The sequence below is a fragment of the Pelodiscus sinensis genome, chromosome 23 (genome assembly GCF_049634645.1).
Source record: "Pelodiscus sinensis isolate JC-2024 chromosome 23, ASM4963464v1, whole genome shotgun sequence".
In the NCBI taxonomy this organism is placed as follows: domain Eukaryota; kingdom Metazoa; phylum Chordata; order Testudines; family Trionychidae; genus Pelodiscus; species Pelodiscus sinensis.
The window spans coordinates 16563066-16584190 of record NC_134733.1 but is presented as its reverse complement, the minus strand read 5'-3'; the positions used below and the strand labels follow the sequence as shown (position 1 = coordinate 16584190).

General features: G+C 51.4%; 1 protein-coding gene across 8 annotated transcripts in view; it reads right to left on the bottom strand.

The window, feature by feature from the left end:
• Positions 1–21125, bottom strand: part of PUSL1 (pseudouridine synthase like 1) — an 86807-nt gene that overhangs the window by 64275 nt on the left and 1407 nt on the right. For 5 of the 8 annotated variants that reach the window (XM_075906655.1, XM_075906653.1, XM_075906654.1 and 2 more), the window contains exon 2: positions 17047–17104. In XM_075906655.1, coding sequence (XP_075762770.1) covers positions 17047–17104 — 58 coding nt within the window. Of the gene's footprint in view, positions 1–17046; positions 17105–17853; positions 19418–21125 lie in introns of those variants that run through there. The other 3 variants (XM_075906651.1, XM_075906650.1, XM_075906649.1) reach the window with 3 other exon arrangements.

Sequence of the window (21125 nt, the reverse complement as noted above, 5' to 3'; positions counted from 1 at the left end):
CCTTTAGAGAGAAACTAAGACAGTGAGCAGAGATAGGAGGGAGTCCGAAAGATGGGCTGTAAAAGGAGAAAAGCAGATTAATGGCTAGAAATTGGCTCTCCCTGCCCTGCCCCCCGAGGAGACCAACCAGTGACCTTTATTAGGCTTCCATTTGGTACTGAGAGTCAAAGTTTTAATTGCTGCCTCGGAAATGCCTTCCAGGCACCCACTGTTTTAGCAGAGCGGATTCTGGACCCTTTGAAACACACCGTTCTAAAGCATGGGGAGAAGTGCAAAAATGTAACTGAGCTGCCTGCGGAAGACCCCGGGAACCAGCAACTCCCTCCCCACCACCGGCGCCTTTTTCCTCTTGCGAGGCCTTTTCTTTGGCACTCACATGTGGTTCCCATTAACAGTGAGAAATCTGCATGTATTACCCTTGCGCAGAGAGGAGCAGACCGAAGTGACACCGTTTGCTTTAGCAGGCCTTGACATGCAGCTCCGCAGTTTACGGCAAAGCTGAGGCTGCATTCAGAGAGCAAACTGGCAGGCGGGTGCGTCGGGGCTGAGCAGCCGTCCTCAGGCACAGAAGTGCAGCGAATCTGCACACGGGCAAGCGGGACAGAGCGTGGGAAACATCCTGCTTGGCACGGGTGTGTGGCAAGGCTCAGGCTCTGGACTCAGCAGCACCCCCACCCCCCAACGTCCACACGCCCCCTTCTATAGCCACTGTGTCTGAACAGCACTGGAACGTACAACCGCGACCGCCATGGACTCAGGGCTTCCTGCAAGCTGAGTGCTTGGGCAGCCGCCCAAAAGAGCTTTCGGTACCGCCCAGCTGATCGGTGGTAGGGATGTCACCGTGTATTCAACTACACGATTAACTGATACGCCTGGGTCCTCCCGTCGCCTACATGCACTGCCCCCTTGCCGCCTCTCTGTCAGAGGCTCCCCACGAGCACTGGCTCTGCCTGCCTCCCCCATGCTGCTGCCTGGGGGGGAGGGTAAGGGGAGCAGGGGAGGCTGCCACAGAGCAGCCTCTATCTGTGGTGAGCCTGGGCCCGCCCCAGACAGGGGCTGCTCCGTGGGATACTGGTGCTGCCTCTGTCCACCCACGAACAGGGTCTGCTGCTGCCCTGAGCTGCTGCCTCTGAATCAGAGGCAGCAGCATGGGACGCAAGGGGGGCTCCCCAGGAGTGGGGCTGGGAACACACTGGCTGCCCGCCCCAGGGACCATTGAGTAGTCATGTAACCGCTAACATTTGATGCACAATATCCGATTACACAGTATCTAACACCCCTAATTAGTAGAGGGTGCACATCTGCACTTGCCTTCATGCACATAACAGAATTTATCCTGTACATGGATGGAAAAAAATTGGAGGGAGCACTGCAGGGGCTGAAGTCTGGATCTCCCCCCTCTGGCTGGGAGGAGGTCACTCGCTTTGGAAAGAAGACTGGAAAAGAAGAGCAGACTGTAGGGTCCAAGCAAGGCTGAGTGACTGTCTGGCACGTGGGGAACAATGAACCCACAGAGACACCGAACTGGATGACAGGGACACAGAAAAGCTATTTTCACAGCTGCCTCCGTGCAGCCGGCGTCCTTCCCAGGAAACTGAAGGGTCTGTGCGCTGAACGTCCAAGGAATAAACAACAACAAAACTGGAACTATTAAAAGCTCTTTTCCCCTCCAGCCCAGCAGCCACGTGGTCTTTAATAGATATTACAAGCGACTCCTGCACCAGAATTCTTTAGAACCGCTCGGGGAAAGCACGTCCTAATTAATCTCCCCAATGCGGAGTCCTGCTGAACTGCTGACCCCGCTTGCAAGCAACTCACAAATGACCCCTTCTCTTACGTCCCATAATTGGACCATCCAGCTGTCCTCTGAGCGTACATGCAGCTGGTGGCTTGTTTGCCCCTGATTCCAATGCTAATCTGCTAATAGCACTCACACTGAATTATAAAAAGGAAGCGTTAGTTACTCTTCATTGAGCTCAGGGAAAAGCAATAAAATACTCAGGGATAATAAAATAAAAACACTTTGGACCTGCGCGGTGCTTTTCGTCGGATGGGCTCCCCCAGCATTAATGAGATTAATTCAGCCTCCCAAATACCTCCGCTGGGCATTGTCTCGGTGATCCAAATGTGGAAACTGAGGCAGGAGGATTGAGCAACATGCCCCAGGTCACCCACAAGGGACAGTTGAGATTATAGTCTTGGAATGGGGGGAGATTTCTCTTCCCTTGTGTGGTTTTTGTACCAGTATCACCTTTCTAACGCGAGTGGACTGATGCCTGATCGCACCAGCGAGGAGGAGGATCAGCCGTTAAGAAGTCCCCAGACGCTGGCTTGGTGCTTAGATCTCAGCCCATGTTGCATCCAAGAGTGCTCATCTTAGCAGATGTTCGTGTGTGCATGTGGCACCCACACTCCTACTGGGTGCAGTGTACTGGCCCATGTAATCGTACTGAGGCCACTTACAGAGAGAAAAGAACGAGTCTCGGCTACAGCCTCAGCGAGTGCCAGCCGCTTTTAATAACTCAAGCTGTAGGCTCATGCACTGAGCTTCAGCGGTCCCAGGTTCAGTTCCACCTGTTGGTGTGACACGTGCTCTGTCATTCGCTGGCTCGGCCGGTGTTGCAGGGGCTCCATTGACCTCGATCTGCTCAGTTTTCTATCTGACGTTACTTTCTGGTGTGCATTCTCCCCAGGGAGACACCTCCAACGGTTTCACTTTACCCTGCATTCCCGCCTACGCTGTGACCACAAAAGCACCACGTGGAAAAGCAGCCCAGCTGACTGCAACCGGTTAGCCGCTCAATGCTTCCCCATTGAGAGCACACGTGAAACTTTCCACCCCGACGTGCCAGAATCGCATGGATCCACGTTCCACTAATTCTGCAGAGGTCTGTCCTCCCCCGCACCCGGGTGATACACCTGCAAACCACAAGGATCCCATCAACTTCCATGGAAACAGGATTCAGACCCCAATTAAAAGCCCCAGCACAAGGGCCATTAAGTCAAGGCTGAGCTAAGAGATTTGTAGAGGGAGGTGGCGGGAATAAAGTCCTGGTGTGTTGGGGTGGGGGAGGGTCTGAATCTCTGGAACCTTTCCCCATAAATACTTTAAAACAAACGCAACAAAGCCCCTCTTGCACCGTTAGTACATTCTGGTGGTGCCTTGGGAACGTTACGAATTTTTTTGTTTCCAATCCAACTCCCATTCAAATCAATGGGCCTGACATCGATGGAAGCTGGACTGGAGCCAGAAAGCATCACGAAGGAACAGGGAACACCAGGAATCCCAGCGAGGCTCAGCAAGATCCAGAGAAAGCCAGCACCCTGCAAAGCAAGGAAATCTCCACTTCTGGTTGAGCAAAGCCTGCACAAGGGGTAACAGACACATCACTGGCAGTGCTGCATCACAGAGAGAGAGCTGGTTTTTAGCTGTCTCACCCAGGTCCAATTGCCCAGCAAAGGTGAAAAGAAGGGCTGGAAGAGTTTAACTGGTTCACTGATAAGCTGTTGCTTATCTGTTCCTGTTAAGAGTTAAACTCTGCAACTTGGCTAGGGAGCCTAGAGCCAGCAGCTCCACCAGGCTGCGAGACCACGAGGCTGGCAGCCCCAGGGAGCCAGCAGCCGGGAACCATGGAGTGGCAGCCCCACCGGGCTGGGAACCCAAGAGGCTGGCAGCCCCAGAGGGCCAGCAACCCAGGAGCCTGCGGAGTGGCAGCCCCACCGGGCTGGGAGCCCCACGGGGCCAGCAGCCAGGAGCCTGCAGAGTGGCAGTCCCACAGAGCTGGGAGCCCACGAGACAAGCAGACCCCTAGGCACAACAGCTGGGAGCGTACTCGCGAGGCTGGGGAGCATGGGGTTGGGAATCCATGAGGCTGGCAGCCCCCCAGGGCCAGAGGCCGGGAGCCTGCTTGCAAGGCTGGGGAGCCCTCTAACACCCTTAACCGTGCAACCGAAATCTGAACAGCTACACGGCTACCATTTTAACAATGTTTGTTTACATCCCTAGTTAAAACCAGAGACTGAGGGCTCCCAGCCTGGGTTAAGAGACAGGAGAGCAGGATAATGCTTTGAAGTCACAGCTTGGGTTGGAGCTCAGAAGCCCGCATGGCAGGGGGGTGGTGTGTGTCCTGGGAGGAGGGGGGGATGACTATAGACACAGAGAACAGGGGGCTGTCGAATACTTTTGAGAGCTGCCGACCGAAGGGCACCAAGCAGAATGGCTCCGTGGGAAGTTTGCTGCATGAGGTCTTGCAGCTCTGCCCCGGCCCTCAGAAGTCACCTAACTACGTGGGTACGCCTGGAACATCAGAGACATCAGCGCCTCTGGCTGCAGGTTCCGATTCTACTGGTTACAACCGTGCAACTGCCTTGATTCCAGTTAAGGAGGTTAAATAGCGACCGACCAATCAAATAGTTGATAGGACGATGCCACCTTTGAAGTGTAGCAACAGCAAAAGCACCAGATGGAGCCCGGGATCAGCTGGGGATTCCCCGCGGCGCTGCCGCTTTGAAATGCCGTGTGCAGCCTGACAGCAGACTCCCCGCGGCGTTTCAAAGCGGCAGTGCTACCCAGAGCCTGGGGTCAGTGGGGGAGTCCCCAGCCGATCCAGGGCTCCACGCAGCGCTGCCGCTTTGAAACGCCGTGTGCAGCCTGACAGCAGACTCCCCGCGGCGTTTCAAAGCGGCAGTGCTACCCAGAGCCTGGGGTCAGTGGGAGAGTCCCCAGCCGATCCCGGGCTCCACGCGGCGCTGCCACTTTGAATGCCCCGTGCAGCCTGGGGACACCCCAACTGGCTCTGGGCTGCATGTGGCGTTTCAAAGCAGTAGTGCCGCATGGAGCCCCAGGCTCCACATGGCGCTGCCGCTTTGAAGTACCCCTTCCGCTTCCCTTTCTTAGAGGCAGCAAGGGGGCAGGGGGGAGAGACTAGTCAACTAGCATGTCGACTAGTCCTTCACATCCCTAACTCCAGTGAGGCTACCAAAAAGGAAGGAGTTGCAAAAACACTTTGCCCCTCCTCTGGAGGCCCCTGCAGCATTGGGCAAACGACTGACAGCCAGGTGAGATAGGAGACTAGCATTCGCCCCTCCCCCCCCAAGCCCCAGGAACCACAGACAGCGGAGGGACAGGCCCAAAGCCAGACACAGAATGAGCAGCAGCACCCTAAGCAGAATCGGTGCTTCCTGAATCTAATCGCTGGACAAGGCTTCCTCTGTGCACGAAGGGAAAGGAGCGATAAGGGAAAAGGATGCTTTGAACTGGGTTTTAAAGGTCAAAAGAGAAGCCCTAGGACAAACTGCATATGGAAGGGAATTCCACTCAGCAGGGTGCAGATAAGCAAAGAGCCAATACACACAGCATGTGCTGCGCTGGCTCACAGGGGAGATTCTAACATCAGAGGGCCGGACCCTCTTCTGGGGCATATCAGCATGGCCTCCTGGGCTATGTCTAGACTGCAGGCTTCTTTCGAAAGAGGCTCTTTCGAAAGCATCTTTCGAAAGAGCCTCTTTCGAAAGATCGCGTCTAGACTGCAGGCGGATCTTTCGAAAGAGCAATCCGCTTTTTCGAAAGAGAGCACCCAGCGAGTCTGGATGCTCTCTTTTGAAGAAGCCCTATTTACATTGAAAAACGCCTTCTTTCGAAAGAGGAACTTTCGAAAGAAGGCGTTCTTCCTCGTGAAACGAGGTTTACCACCATCGAAAGAAAAGCCGTGTTCTTTCGAAATAATTTCGAAAGAACACGGCTTGAGTCTGGACGCAGGGGACGTTTTTTCGGGAAAAGGCTACTTTTCCCGAAAAAACCCCTGAGTCTGGACACGGCCCTGGAGTGTAGACAGTGCTACACCAATCCACACCAGTGGAGGATCTGGCCCGGTGCTTAGCGTGATGTAGACAAGTTCTCGTGGCAGCAAGGAGAAGCCAGGGAAGACAGTCACTGTGCCTGGAAGGAAGGGTCTAAGCCAGCGGTTTTCAAACTTTTTTTTCTCATGACCCAGTTGAAGAAAATTGTTGGTGCTGCGACCCAACCCCATTTGACTAGAGTGTGGGCTGGGGGTGGGGCTGAGAGCTTTGGGGTGTAGGAAGGGGCTACAGCTTTAGGGTGGGATTCAAAGGCTGGGACAAGAGCGGTTCACCTCAAGTGGCTCCAGGTCAGGGGTGCTAAGGCACCATGCTGCCCCCGGAAGCAGCCAGCAGGTTCCCATGGGAATGGGAGCTGGTGCTCAGGGCAGGGGCAGTGCATGGAGCCCTCTCCCCCTAGGAGCCGGGTCTGCTGCTGACTGCTTCTGGGGTGCAGCACAGTCTGCAGGGCCAGGACAGGCAGCTCGCTGCCTTGGCACCCCCACGGGTCACCTGATCCCCCTGCACCACAAGACCCAGTGGCTGACATTCCACGGCCCAGTCCTGGGTCGCGCCCCTGCTCCAAAGCAATCCAACTCCAGCAGGGACAACGGAGGATTCATTCCTGTGTCTACCTTCTTTTCTTTGGAGCTTGTTCTAAAGCAGCCTCATGCCGGCCTGGGCTGCGCTGTCCGCCCCCTGCCTCTCCCCCTTCCCCCGCCCCTTGCATGGGAAATAATATCTGAACAGAGCACAAAGCTGCTGGCCAAAGCAGAACGCGGAGCAAGAAGATTAGTTCTGGGCAGCGTTCACCAGCACGACGAGGAACAGCACACCCGGGAGACAATTCAACCCAAACAGCAAGCGCCACGGCGCACGTACGTACAGGCAGAACACAACGAAGCAGCAGCATCTCACAGCCCAGGGCCTGAGGCTGTTTTCTCTGGGGTGTCTAAATCGGGGGTGGGTTTACTGCATTTTAGAGGAGATCAGAACAGCTGCAGTCTACTAGCTGCAGAACTCAATGAGCTGGATTCAGCAAATCCAACAGCCATTCATTTCAGTGGCGGGGAGAGGGAGAGAGTGAAAGACTCAGGCCATGTCCACACTACAAGATACAGTCAAATGTATGAAGATCAGGATTTTTAGCAACCGATTTTGTAAAGCCAAAGATGCACATCCCCACCGTGCACACGAATTCAGCGTGGTTCAACGCAGCATGTCCCCAGCAGGGTGGCTACGCCGTGGAGCAGCAACCCCAGAGGCCAGCAGCTGAGCCCTGCGGTGAACCATTTAACCAACAGAATTTTTATCGTTTACATGGTTAATATTTTTATGTTTAACATCCCTAGTAAAGGACTGCATGGACTCCTACTCTCCGGAGGAAGACTGCTCCTTCCTCGCCCCCCCCCGCCCCTACCATACGCTTTGCAAAAGCGCATGAGGCAGCCGAGAGACCAATGGGGAACGCTGCGAGCTGATCGTGGTAGCCACTGATGGGGAAACTTTCTGGGGCTCACCCGCCACTTGCAAAAAGATGTGGTCATGGAATGGGGGGGGGGGGGGGGAGGAGTCACCAGGCCCTGCACCCCCGTCTGCAGGTAGACGTGACTCTCAGATGGCAGGCAGAACAGAAGGTTTATTCGTTGACAGGGACACAGCGTAGCACAAACTTGTTGTTAGGGCGGGAGCCAGAAGCCGTCAGTACAATCCAACCTGTGGAGAGGAGGGCCCAGGGCGCATCCCTGCATCCCTCCGCCAGTGGAGAGAACTCACCCACCCAGCAACTCGTCCCCCAAGCCTGGAGACAGCTCCCTCCTTTGTTCAGATTCCCAGGCAAGGTGTCACCTGGTTGCTCCCCTCAACCAGGTTACAGGACAGCCTGAGCTATTGCTGTGTATGTCCTAAGATGGGGCAGCCTCCCTCAGTTAGTGTCACACTCAACATTCCTGTCCCCAGCCGGGCACCGGTGCAGTGCCCAGGGAAACTGAGGCACACATACATACACATGGAGTTCCAACAGAACAGCACAGGTCAGTAGGAATCACCCACCTCATAAGTTGAAGAGAGAGAAGACAATCCGCACCATGTCACAGACGTCCATTAAGTCGAGACAAGCCCAGTGCCAGCAGGAAGCTCCCAACTTTTGTGCTAGGCATAGTGGGTCCGGGGCCTTTTGGAACCCAGTAGCATGGAGGTGCAATAGTGACAGACGCCAAGGTGCTCGGTACCCTCAGATGGGGGCTGACGTGTTAATTCCACCAGCATTGTGGAATTATAATTGTAATCTGGTTTCTCCCAATTTTTTCTGAATGGAGCCTAAAGTCCTAACAACTGTGAGCCCCCCTACAAGATGGGAGTGAGTGTCACTCATGTGAGCCCCCACAAGTCAGGGGTATGTATCACTATTAGGCTTAGCCTTGCCACAAAGGGGGCAGGCTTCAAAACCTGGTGGGCATGGCACATCTCCTGTACCGGACCACACGCGGCATGCCAGCACCACACAAAGCCATTTCCCCCCTAACAAACTAGCTAGCTACTAAATGACACTAGCAATATTGGGATACGAGATACAGGCATTGGGAAAAGACTTGCAGAAGCCAGGACAGGGAGCCTCAACCACCATCCTGGGCAGAAGGACCTAAAGGAGACTGGAGCTGGATGCCCAGAGTGCACAAGACAGAAAAGGGCGCTCAGCCGCTCTGACCGGTATTGCTAAGGGTAAAAGCTCTCTGGGCACTGGAGCGCCCCAACACCTGCAGTGCAATGGGCATGTGCCGTTGCTCGAAGAAGAACGCGGCTTTCGGAGTTCCAGGTTGCTAGAAGGTGGAGCCAAAGGGGACAAATTCCTACAGGCTCCAGAAGTTTGGTATGAATGTTCCTTTAAGACATCCCATGTGGTTCTCATCAATGCAACTCGAGCCAGCAGTACCCGACATCAATCCAACCACATGAAAGGAACGAGCCTATCCACAAATTGGCCAGCGCGCAGCTGCGGAGATCAAAATGCCGATGCCATGAAACGACAATCCCAAATAAGTTGATCTACCGTTTTCGGTTTCATTGCCCATTCTACCCCTTTGCTTGTTAAAACAAAAAGCTGCTCGTTCAAATGTTGCAAAACAACTGCTGAGCTCACCCAAAGGCCTCGCATGGGCCAGGGAGGGAAAGCCCCCATCCCAGGTAAACGGGATGCACAGCCTTTCGGGCTTTCTAGCTCCACGTAACACTGACTCAGCATTCCAGATACACTTGCTGGGGACAGGGGCTTTATAAAGCAACAAGCAACACAAATATCTACTGCAGAGAGCCCTAATTAGAGGGATGATTCTTAGCCCCTGGGCAGCGCTTTCCTTCCACAGACCTCGCCGCACTTAGAACCATGCATCCCAAGGCGCTAAGATTCGGTGACTTGCTTAAGGTTGGGCAGCAGGTGGATGACAAGTGGAATATAAAACCCAAATCTCCCAAATCCCAGACCAAAGCTCCAGCCACGTTAACTTCCCCCACCAGAATGTCAGACAGCCCTAGACTAAGGATGTTAAATTTAGACTGATCAACTAATTGAATAGTCAATGTAATTTGCACCGACTATTTGATGAGCCAATAAGGGCGCCTCCACCTCTGAAATGTAGCAAGAGCCCTGCTGGCACTTGCTACATTTCAAAGACAGAAGTGCCGCAGGGAGCACGGCCAGCGGGGGACGCAAGCAGCCCCAGGCTCCCTGCTTTTGAAGAGCCCAGAGGGCTCTTGTACATTTCAAAAGCATAGCGCAGGAGCGGGGCCAGCTGGGACTGTTTGAGTCCCCAGCTCACCCCAGGCTCCCGGCAGGGCTTCTGCTTTTGAAATGTAGCAAGAGCCCTGCTTTTGCTACATTTCAAAGGGAGAAGCGCCACCAGTTCCCTCCTGTGCCCCTGCCCCCTCTCCCCACGGAGACAGTGTTGGGGGGAACCGACCTTTAAGAAGGCTCCCCCCAATACTGAATCCTGCTCCCCCCCCTTACTGCCTCTCTCTGATAGAGGCAGCAAGTGGGGGGGAGAGGGACGGAGATAAGCGACTAGTCAAGTCACTAGTCAACTAGATGATAAGCATTTCCTTATCGGATAGTCAACAAGTTGCTTACAATCCCTACTCTAGACCAGTGGTTTTCAGATTACGAGTCATAGGATACTAGGACTGGAAGGGACCTCGAGAGGTCATCGAGTCCAGTCCCCTGCCCTCATGGCAGGACCAAATACTGTCTAAACCATCCCTGATAGACATTTATCTAACCTACTCTTAAATATCTCCAGAGATGGGGATTCCACAACCTCCCTGGGCAATTTATTCCAGTGCTTAACCACCCTGACAGTTAGGAACTTTTTCCTAATGTCCAACCTAAACCTCCCTTGCTGCAGTTTAAGCCCATTGCTTCTCGTTCTATCCTCAGAGGCCAAGATGAACAAGTTTTCTCCCTCCTCCTCATGACACCCTTTTAGATACCTGAAAACTGCCATCATTTCCCCCCTCCATCTTCTCTTTTCTAAACTAAAACCCAATTTCTTCAGCCTTCCCTCATAGGTCGTCTTCTCTAGACCTTTAATCATTCTCGTTGCTCTTCTCTGGACCCAGTACTGGATTGTCAGGCACTGGGTCTCAGGTGAGCAGTGGGGGGGGCCAAGGCAGCTACCTGCTTGTCCTGGCACCACAGACTGCGCCGCAGAAGCACCCGGCAACAGGCCTGGCTCCTGGAGAGGAAGTGGGAGGGGAGGGGCAGAAGAGTGCATAGGGCTCCGAGCACTGCCCCTGTGCTGAGCACTAGCTCCGCATGCCCACTGGCTGGGAACCGGCTGCTTCTGGGGTGCAGCAAGGTCTGTGGTGCCAGGATAGGCAGGAAGATGCCTTAGCACCCCTGCTGCAGCACTAACTGGGAACCGCTCAAGGTAAGCCCCTCCTGCCCCAGTCCTGCCCCCCCCCAAGCCAGAGTCCCCTCCTGCACCCCAAAGCTCTTCACCTTAGCCCCACCCCAAAGCCCACACTCCAGTCACACGATGTTGGGGCACGGCATCACGTTTTCTTCAAACTTTTTTTCTCATGACTCAGCTGAAGACTGCTGCCCTAGACTACCACAGCAGTGAGCGCTAAATGACCGCCAACACAGACCATCCAAAATACAGGCCAGCATCCCAGTCAGAACAGCCCCTGCCTACAACTCTGGAGAGCCCCTCTCCGCAGCGGGTCCCCTGCTGGAGCAGCCTCCTGCCCACAGTCGCCAGGGGGCTGATACAGTCCCATTATTAAGGGTGAGGCGTGGCGGTTAACCAGCGAAACCGTCACACCCCTATTGAGTACACAGCACGCTGGGGTGGCTGAAAAGCACGCGACGCCGTGTCGGCCACGAGGAACGACCGCCAGATCTTCACAAGGCTGTGCCACTGTGCCCAAAGTCAAACCGCTTCCTGCTCAGGGCACGTGGAATGCCCCTCACCGCCGCCACGTCTCTCTGAGGCACATTCGGCTCCGAGACCCGCCCAGCCCAGCCAGGCAGGGCGCATATGGGTTTGATAGAGCCTGCGCCCTGTCTCAGCACAAGACGGTTCTGCAGCCAGAAGGAAGACATGCACTTCATGCTGGAGGTGGCCACCCTTATTCGCCAAAGAACACACAGTTTGCTGCAACCGTCTCAGATGGCTTACAACCTAGGCAGATGGAGCTGCTCCATGCTCTCCACAGAATGCCCAGCTCCGAGTTCGTGGACCGATGGTCTTCTGCCAAGGGATGCTCAATCCCCCAGTGGGGATGTAACAGCATACTCAATTAACCGATAAGCTTATAGGTTAATGCTATCGACTACACGCATTTCCCTCTCCCCTTCTCCCTGCCAGTACATTTTTTAGCAGGCTGGCCAGCAGCTCGGCTCAGTCCTGGCTTACGCAGGGTCCGAGACCTATCCCCGTTTCAGCTCTGCACTTCAAGTGTATTAAGAGCCAGGCAGGCGGGCAGGTCGCCTAGCTCAATTCTGGCTCACCCCGGATCTGGGAGCTCAGAGCCCCTTAGACAGAGATTGCTGCCATCTTGCACTTCTGCCTCTTTCTCAGAAGCAGCTGGTCCGCGAGGGGAGCTGCTTTTTAAACTGTCTCCCCTCGCGGACTAGCTCCAACCTGGCACCCCACCCTGCTGCCGGCCCCGCCCCCAGGGACTATAGACTAGTCGACTAACCAATACAATTTCATGAGGTTACTCGACTATTGAATTAACCGATGTTTAACACCCCAATCCCACAGCACGGGCGGTGTCTTGGAGAGCAAATCGCTGATGTTCAAGTTGTTTGTGGCCCTAGGGAAGAGAAGACGAAGCTGCTGGGCTCAGGATAAGTAATCAATCCCAGTACTGAGTAATAACTAGGGATGTGAAAGGTTTACCGGTTAACCTCTAGGCATCACCCTACATGGCTAATGCTTACTGGTTCTGGTTAACCAGTACGCCATGGGGGCTGGGGCTGCTCCAGACTCACAGGGGGCTCGCCGTGGACAGGGGCTGCTTTTAACATAAGAACATAAGAACGGCCGTACTGGGTCAGACCAAAGGTCCATCTAGCCCAGTATCCTGTCTACTGACAGTGGCCAGCACCAGGTGCCCCAGAGAGGGTGGACCGAAGACAATGATCAAGCAAGTTGTCTCCTGCCATCCCTCTCCAGCCTCTGACAACAGAGGCCAAGGACACCATTTTATCCCCTGGCTAATAGCCTTTTATGGACCTAACCTCCATGAATTTATCCAGCTTCTCTTTAAACTCTATTATAGTCCTAGCCTTCACAGCCTCCTCTGGCAAGGAGTTCCACAGGTTGACAACACGCTGTGTGAAGAAGAACTTTCTTTTATTAGTTTTAAACCTGCTACCCATTAATTTCATTTTGTCCGGGGCAGCTCCTGTCTGCCACAGGACTGGGCACCCCACAGGCAAGGGCTGCTCCAGTGGGGGGCTGGGAGCCTGTGCCAGCCTCGGCTAGGGGGCTGGGAGCAGGCAATCAACCCCAGTGCAGGACTGGGAGGGGGCATCCTGAGGGCGGGGGACTGCTCTAGCTGGAGTGGTCCCCAGCCCAGATCCCACTTAGTTGGTTAATCAGTGAAATGTTAGGCTGACAACGTTTAACTGATTAACTGGGATTTTACATCCCTAGTAATAACAAGATTATCTGGGCATACAGGTTCAATGTAACATTTCACCAATTAACTGATTAAACAGGATTTTACATCCCTATTCGCACCATCTCGGAAACTGTACACAGCCCCATCTTGCACAACGGACTTTTCCTCTGGCACCTCCCAAACACACACACACACACACACACACACACACACACTCCCTCCCCCAAAGGGGAAAAGCGGGGGAAGAGCTAAGTCGATATCAGAGACACACACTCACCTTAAAACCCACAGGTGATGCCAAAACAAGCTGCTCTAAGAATGCTCTGCTCAGTTACTATGGTGAGGGGAGCCATCCTAAAAACCCTAGATGGGCTCTAGAATAAAACATACGGTTTCATCTCTGCATCTGGCAAGCTTATACCCGGCCCAGAAACCTGCCAGAGCAGAATCTCGCCAGAAGTAAAGCTTATGAGAACCATGCATCATGGCTGTTGCTTCAGAAGTGCCTAGAAACAGTCGTGTGCGAGTGGCATTCTGGATAGAAAGCGCAGCACAAGGTGCCCGGATCGTAATCTCTCCGAGAAGCTCAAATCTCATCTCTTACACAAACAGCCACGTGTTTCACTTTAGCTTATAACTGATCCTGATTGCAAGAAGCAAATTAAGACAGCAGAGTCTCCTTTTAATTACAGCCACTTGTGGGGACAGGGGAATCAACCAACAGTGGTTAGAGATGTGCCGCTCAACACAGAACAGTAATTAACTTCGTATTACATTACAAAAGATATACACGGCATTCATTTTTTCACCAGTACTAGCGACCCACCTTCTACTGGCAGACACAGGAATGGGTTTTTTTTCACAGCTACTGCACAGAGAGGGATGAATCCTATTAACAATTAATACAGAGAAGAGACCTGAACACCTTGGGAGGTCTCCTGGCAGTTAATGGAATGCAGGCACTACTCGGAGTGTTTGTAAGATCGAACCCATATGCAGGGTATTAAAGGGATAATTTCTAACCTGAAATGATCTAAAAAACCCCACACATACAAGGATGTGTGTTAACAGTTATATCTAGCAGCATTAAAACTGAAGAGAGCTTTTAATGGCAAATTGCCTTCTTCAATTTTTGCATTTCTTTTCATCTGGACAAATAAAAGAGAACTAGTCAATTTCACTTTTGTTTACAGGCAGTGTGGCTGTTGCTGGGTTGATCCTAGGATATTAGAGAGACCAGGTGGATGAGGTAATCTGTTGATGTGAGAGACAAGCTTTGGAGCTTAACTATGTAAGCTTGAAAGCTTCTCTATTTTACCCCCAGAAGTCAGGCCAGTAAGAGAGATTACCTCACCCATCCTGTCTCCCTTCAATAACAGGTATTACTAGTCAATTTCACCTTTGGATGTCACAAACTATCAGAGGGACAGATAATAAACAGCCCGGATGGGGTTTGTCAGGATTTGCCCCTGGTGGACCACCAGACACCACATTCACCCGTGTCTGTAGGTCTGGCTGCTCACATCTCCCGTTGGCCACAGCTTGAGCAGATGTATGAAGCATCTGGCAGCCCACCAGGGGCTAACCCTGGCAAACCCCATCCAGCCTGCAGGCTCTTCATTACCCATTCCAGCACTACCACGATGCTATTTTTGGATTGCCGTTCTGCAGGGGAATGTTTAGCGTTAAAAAACAAAAACTGTTTCCACTGGACTTTTCAGAACCATTCTACTGGGTCTGAGTAGAAGGTTCATGGAAAGCTTCACGGGAAGTCCTTACAAGCCCAGCTTTTGGTTCAACTTCAGTTCAGCAGAGAAGAAGACTGCCTTGTGCTTAACGCTCTGGCGTGAGACTCAGAGACCATAACCTCAATTCTATACCCTGCCACAGACTCCGTGTGTGACTGAGGGCAAGTCTCATAGACCCAGATTATCAGTTGTTTAGGAAGAGAACTCATTCCCAGGGTTTAGGAAGCTAACTCATGGCAAAATCCATAAAGGTTAGGTGCATAAATAGCTTGGAGAATCCGTTCCTGAACTTCTCTGGGCCTCCGCTCCACATCTGTTAGATGAGGATAACAATACTTTGGCGTGGGTGTTTTGTGGGGATACATTCAGTGATGTTCCTGAAGTGCAGTGAGAGGGAACTATGCAAGTATTAGAGATGGGAATGGTTAACCAGTAAGCATCACGGTTTATGGTTAATTGTGAGCTGGAGCAGCCATCTTCCTGCTGTGGGCAGGAGGCTGTTCCAGCCCTGAGGGACAAGCCATGGGCGGGAGGCACTCCAGCCTAGCCATATCAGCTTCCACCTGCAGCAGGGGGAGGAAGGCCGCACCAGCCCCTCAGCCCCATTTAATTGGTTAACCGGTTAACAATAAAGTTTAACTGATTAACCAGGATTTTACATCCCTAGCAATTACACAGGCAGACAGACATGCACTATTGCTTTTAATAGCTCTACCAGGAAGAATTCAACTGAGTACCAAGTCTCTTTACTTTCAAGCTATTTGGCTTTGCTTGTGCAGAAACAGAGAGATAGCCACTACCTGTCAGTCAGTGGGAGGAGACAGAGGTAAGACTCCACTGCTGATTAAAAACGTCTGATGACATTGCTTCGATAGGACAGCCATATGACCCTCTGGAAAGGAATGCTCTTAAATAACGTAAGTATGATTAGAATCATAGAATACTAGGACTGGAAGGGACCTCAAGAGGTCATTGAGTCCAGTCCCCTGCCCTTATGGCAGGACCAAATACTGTCTAGACCATCCCCGAGGATTAGCAAAATTCCTCTACATCAGACAAAATTCCTGCCCATTCGACAAGTCCTCTAGGAAGCAGATGTTCCCTTGTTACAGTTCCCAGCAGAGATTACAGAAAAGCAATGGCTGAATGAAAATGCTGCCTCCTTTGAGAACATAATGACCATGAGGAACATACATTAAGATTAAATCAGTCGTTCATGGCTGCATTTCTGGGACAACATGCTAAGTATGCCACTTTTGTGAATGTTTACATTAAAATTAAGCACAAACCATTAATTTTAATGTACCATAGTAATAACTGAGTTTTTGTTAATAGCAAAAAGCTATTAAATACACAACTTGGGAACCCAGCAGAAATTCTGTTTAGTGGCGCCAGTTTAACAAGTGCATTTACAGGCTTTGGAAAGAACAATACTTTGCATTTCCATACAAGGATCTGAGAATGTTTTACAAACATTCTTCCAGTAAAACTCACATGCCCCTGGGAGGAAGGTATTTTAATACCTCTTTTATAGATGGGAAAAATTGGGCACAGAAAATGCTGGGTGACTGCCACAAGGTCCTGTAGTAAACAAAGTTTTGTCTACACTCAAACTATCACCCAGTTAATTAAACTGGTTTAGCTAAGCCAGTGCTACATGGACACCAGTTTACCCAAACTGGTTTAAAATCAAATCTCAAACTCTAAAGGCAAATGCCTGCCCATGCAGAGCAGGTCGCAGAACTGGACATCCTCTCTCCTCAAAAAAAGGCATGATAAATGTGTCCTGGATCAAATTCTTCATGGCAATGCCACTGAATTGTTGGGTGACCTTGGGCAAGTCACTTCAACCCCCGTACTTCAGTTTCCCCATCTTTAAAATGGGAGTAGTAATACAGACCTCTTTTGTAAAGAGCTTTGAGATTTACAGACTGAAAGGGCTAGACAAGGAGCAAGGTATTATTATTATAAATGGTCCGCACAAGAACAAGTGTTCCACCCTACAGTAGTTGTGATTGCAATAGGTGACCTTTCAGTTAGTAACAGTGCCATCCCAACAGGGAGCTAACAGACTTGCCAGCCCCCTTGGCAAGTTGGGAGGGGCTCCGTGCTCCTGGAAGGGGCAGGGCCTCAGGTGGAAGGGGTAGGGCTGGGACAGCCAGCCCTCAGTGCCGCCCAGACCGCCCTCCATCCCCAAGTAGCTCTCAGGGATGCCTGGAGCGCACTGCATGGCCCTCCATCTGGGATTTAAAGTGCTCGGGGCCCTTTTGAACGGCCAGGGAACTGCCCACTTGACTCCCCCCCCCATCAGAGGACTTGCACCCCAAGTACCTACCTCCAAGTGATTCTGGACTCCGAGCACAGGCTGGTCAGACAACGTCTTCATGACGCCACTGCAGAGCAAAAGATAATCAACAGTTATTAGCCACAGTCAGGGAACCCCAACCTTCAACGAATGGCTGAACGCAGGCTATCATCATCCACCTTCAGCTGGGTACCGGGGCTACAGCAAAACAAGGTACCCGGCCGATCATCAGCTTCTCCATCAAGTGAATTGGCTTGGGACTGAGGTCCAAGGAATTCAATATCTAAAACGTAACCCAGGATCACATGCTACCTTTCCCTTCTATGCACAGGAGCAGAAAGCAGGAGGAGCTGGCTGCAGGGAGGGAGGGAGCCAAAAATAAGGGTGCTCTCCCCCCACCTTCTCCTGCAAAGAAAGGGCTTTGCTTGTTTAAATGCAGGAGAAGCAGAGTCTCCTGATTATTGATTATCTCAAAATTCAGGGGAATTTGAGGAACCGATAACTTTTACTAGCCTGGCTTAACCCTCCGCTGCATAAGCCTGACCCAAAACCCATTCAAAGCTAGAGCACCGAGCTAGGACTTCAGTTCCAATCCCCCCTCTGCCACAGACTTCCTGTTAGGAATGTAAAATCCCATTTAATTCGCGAACTGGTTAAACATTAAGTTAACCGGTTAACGGGGGTAGGCAGGGGAGTCACTCCAGAACGGCCCCCATGCGACGGACAAGGGCTACTCTGGCCCGGCTGCTTCCCATCCCACGCTCAGCTGCTGGACTGCCCCCGGGTAACAGTTAACCATTGCCTGGTAAGCATCACCCATTAAAGTTAACCGGTTACCTGTTCACGTCCCTACTGGCTGCTGCAGGCTGCGCAGACATACCCTTAGGGATAGATTTTTTAACATAGTTGGACGTTGACAAATGCTGTTGAAAATCCCAGTAAGTACCCGTGTGATCTTTAGACATGCCCACAGACAACCTGCCAACCTGAAGCATATTCTCACCAGCAACTTCACACCGCACCATAATAACTCGAACTCAGGAACCAATCCTTGCAACAAACCTCGGTGCCAACTCTGCCCACATATATACACCAGCCAGCAACACCATCACAGGACCTAACCAGATCAGCCATACTGTCACTGGTACATTCTCCTGCACATCGACTAATGTAATATATGCCGTCATGTGCCGACAATGCCCCACTGCTATATACATCGGCCAAACTGGACAGTCCCTACGTAAAAGAATCAATGGACACAAATCTGATATTAGGAATGGCAACGTACAAAAACCTGTAGGGGAACATTTCAATCTTCCTGGACACACAATTGCAGATCTCAAGGTAGCCATCCTGCAGCCAAAAAACTTCAGGACCAGACTTCAAAGAGAAACTGCTGAGCTACAGTTCATCTTCAAGTTTGACACAATCAACTCTGGATTAAACAAAGACTGTGAATGGCTCGCTAACTACAAAAGCAGCTTCTGCTTTCTTGGAATTCGCACCTCCAGATCAGCTACTAGAAGTGGGCCTCATCTTCCCTGATTGGATCCACCTCGTCATCTCCAGACTGATCCTGGCCTGCATATTTATACCTGCCTCTAGAAATTTCCACTACATGCATCTGACGACCTGGGTCTTTGCCCACGAAAGCTTATGCTCCTACACTTCAGTTAGTCTATAAGGTGCCACAGGACTCCTCGCCGCTTTTAGACACCCAAACACCTTTTAAAAATTGACCTTTGGTTTCTCTCTGCTCCACTTTTCCACTCTCTCACAAAGGTGCAAGGACAAAAGCATTCAACATTGTCAAGTGCTCAAATACTCCAGTTACAGAGGCCCAACGAATATTTTAGATAGACTGTCATTGACTTTAATGGGCTTTGGATCAGACATCAATACGGTGCACTGAAGTAAAATACATCTCTATACATATATTTTACCGTGAGACGGTCTGCCAGTCTGTTTGATCAAGAATTCCTCCTAAACAGTAAGAGCTAGGGCCACCAAATTTGGTTTGTAGCTTCCTCTTATCCTAACTTAATGCAAGGTCAGGGTTTGGTTGCGCCAGGAAAACGGGAAGTGCAGGGAATGGGACTGTTTTCCAGAACACAGAAAGTAAGGAGGGGCTGCTGTTCAGAGGGGTGCAATACTGTAGAGTGACCACTGGGGGGCAGTGAGCGTAGGGGAGAGCTATATGCAGAGTGACCAGTGGAGGCAGCTGCACCACCACCAGTGGAGGCAGCTGCTTGTCATCTTACCTGCACCAGATCAGTTAAGTGAAACCCCTCCCCTGAACCTCTTCCCCCTGGCTGCAGTGCTGGGTCAGGGGTGGGAAAGAGAAAAGGCCCCTGCCTGCCAAGGGGGAGGGGGAGAGCTCAGGGAGAGCCCTCCAACTTTCACTCTTGCATTCCCCCCCCCGCCTCCTGCCCTACCCCCCCATGCACATCTCCAAGGCCCTTTTCTGACTCATGACTCCCTTCCCCCGCCCCCCAAACCACCAGCCTCCTGCCCTGAAGGCCCCGGGCAATGCCAGATAGATCTTCTAGTTCATTTATATAATGTTTTCCTACCACTATATGCTGCTAATTTAGTCAGGCCCTTATTTAAAAAGCAATTAAGCACATGCATAATCTTAAACATGTGCTTATGTCCCCTGATTTCAAGGGCTCTTGTTTACTGAACTGTATTGAATTGGGGGCCACATGACCAGGAGTCAAAGTTTTACAAAGACTTCTTAACAATTCACATTGGATGGAGTTTGCTGCTCCTAGCTACAGTAATTGTGCCATTAATAATAATGGCCTAATCTGATTATAGCCAAAGAACAATATTTAAGCAGCAGATGCAGACATGAACCTATGACTATCGTTTTAACAACAGATGACAATTGCATCTCTTATTTCAGTTATTCCTTCTCCATTCTGCTTTCATTGTCTGCCCAATAGAATGTCTCACCGAGAGTTAAAGAGAGACTCACACAAAGGGGAAGAAAAGAAAAGCAAAATAATGCAATCTCAGCTGTCAAACTGGATTATGTGGCATATCCAACATTCAAACGCTCCCCGCAAATATCAAATGGCCCCTTTCCCGTGTCTAAAGAAGTTTATCTGCCTTAGTCCTCTGCATCCTTCACAGATGAAAGGAAATGGTAAAATACAACACACTGCATTTTTAACAGCTGTAAATTATTTTGCTTTCCATAGAAACCCCAATCCCAACTTTTCTCCTTGTTCTCTAGCCAGGCCTTGCTCAGCCACCATCCCATTTACAGAGGAACCACCATGATGGATCACACCGGATCCATCCTTAGCTACTGAGATTTTCTCCTCTCTGGTCATCCTGCTTTCCCCTTGCTCCCCCCCATGATGTCCGCACACAATCCTGCCAAAAGCCACTTTCCTTCCTCCTACAATGCTCTACTCACTTCACACTCTTCTCCGAGTCTCCTGCAGCAGGGATGCCACAGAAATTAGAGATGTTAAAATGCATTTATTTTTGTAAACATAATGGAAGAAAATTTCAGCAGTTACATGTTTACATGGGGGGGAGAGGAAGGGGAGGGAGGAAGCAGGTGGGAGCTGGTGCTCCCAAAGGTAGTTAGGAGGGTAAGACAGGGCTCCACAGGAGACGGTACATGTTTGAAAGTCGGCTCCCTGTGCTTACTGGGTTCCACGGAGCTGCCTCCCACCCATCCCCTGCTTCCATGCTGCTGCCTCTGATACAGAGGCAGCAGCGTGGGGGGAGGGGAGAGGAGTTTGCATGTAACGGTGTACATGAGAACATATTCAACTCCTAGCAGAAATTCAGCCTAAGGTACCTTGACTCCAGCTATGCTATTCTTGTAGCAGGGTTACATATCCTAGGTCAATTTTCTCAAGGTGAAACTGTTCTGGATGGTGCAGAAATCAACCTACATGGACCCACTCACTGGATCAGGGCCACAGTCTGTCTCCATTGATTCAAATGGAATTACTCTGGATTTACACCAGTTTGAGATCAGAATCTGGATTTTTTTTTTATCCTCCAAGGGAAAGGTGTTGTCCTTCCTCCATCAATATCTACAGCTAGGGACTGAGGGAGGAGGGACCCAGGACAAAATATTCCTC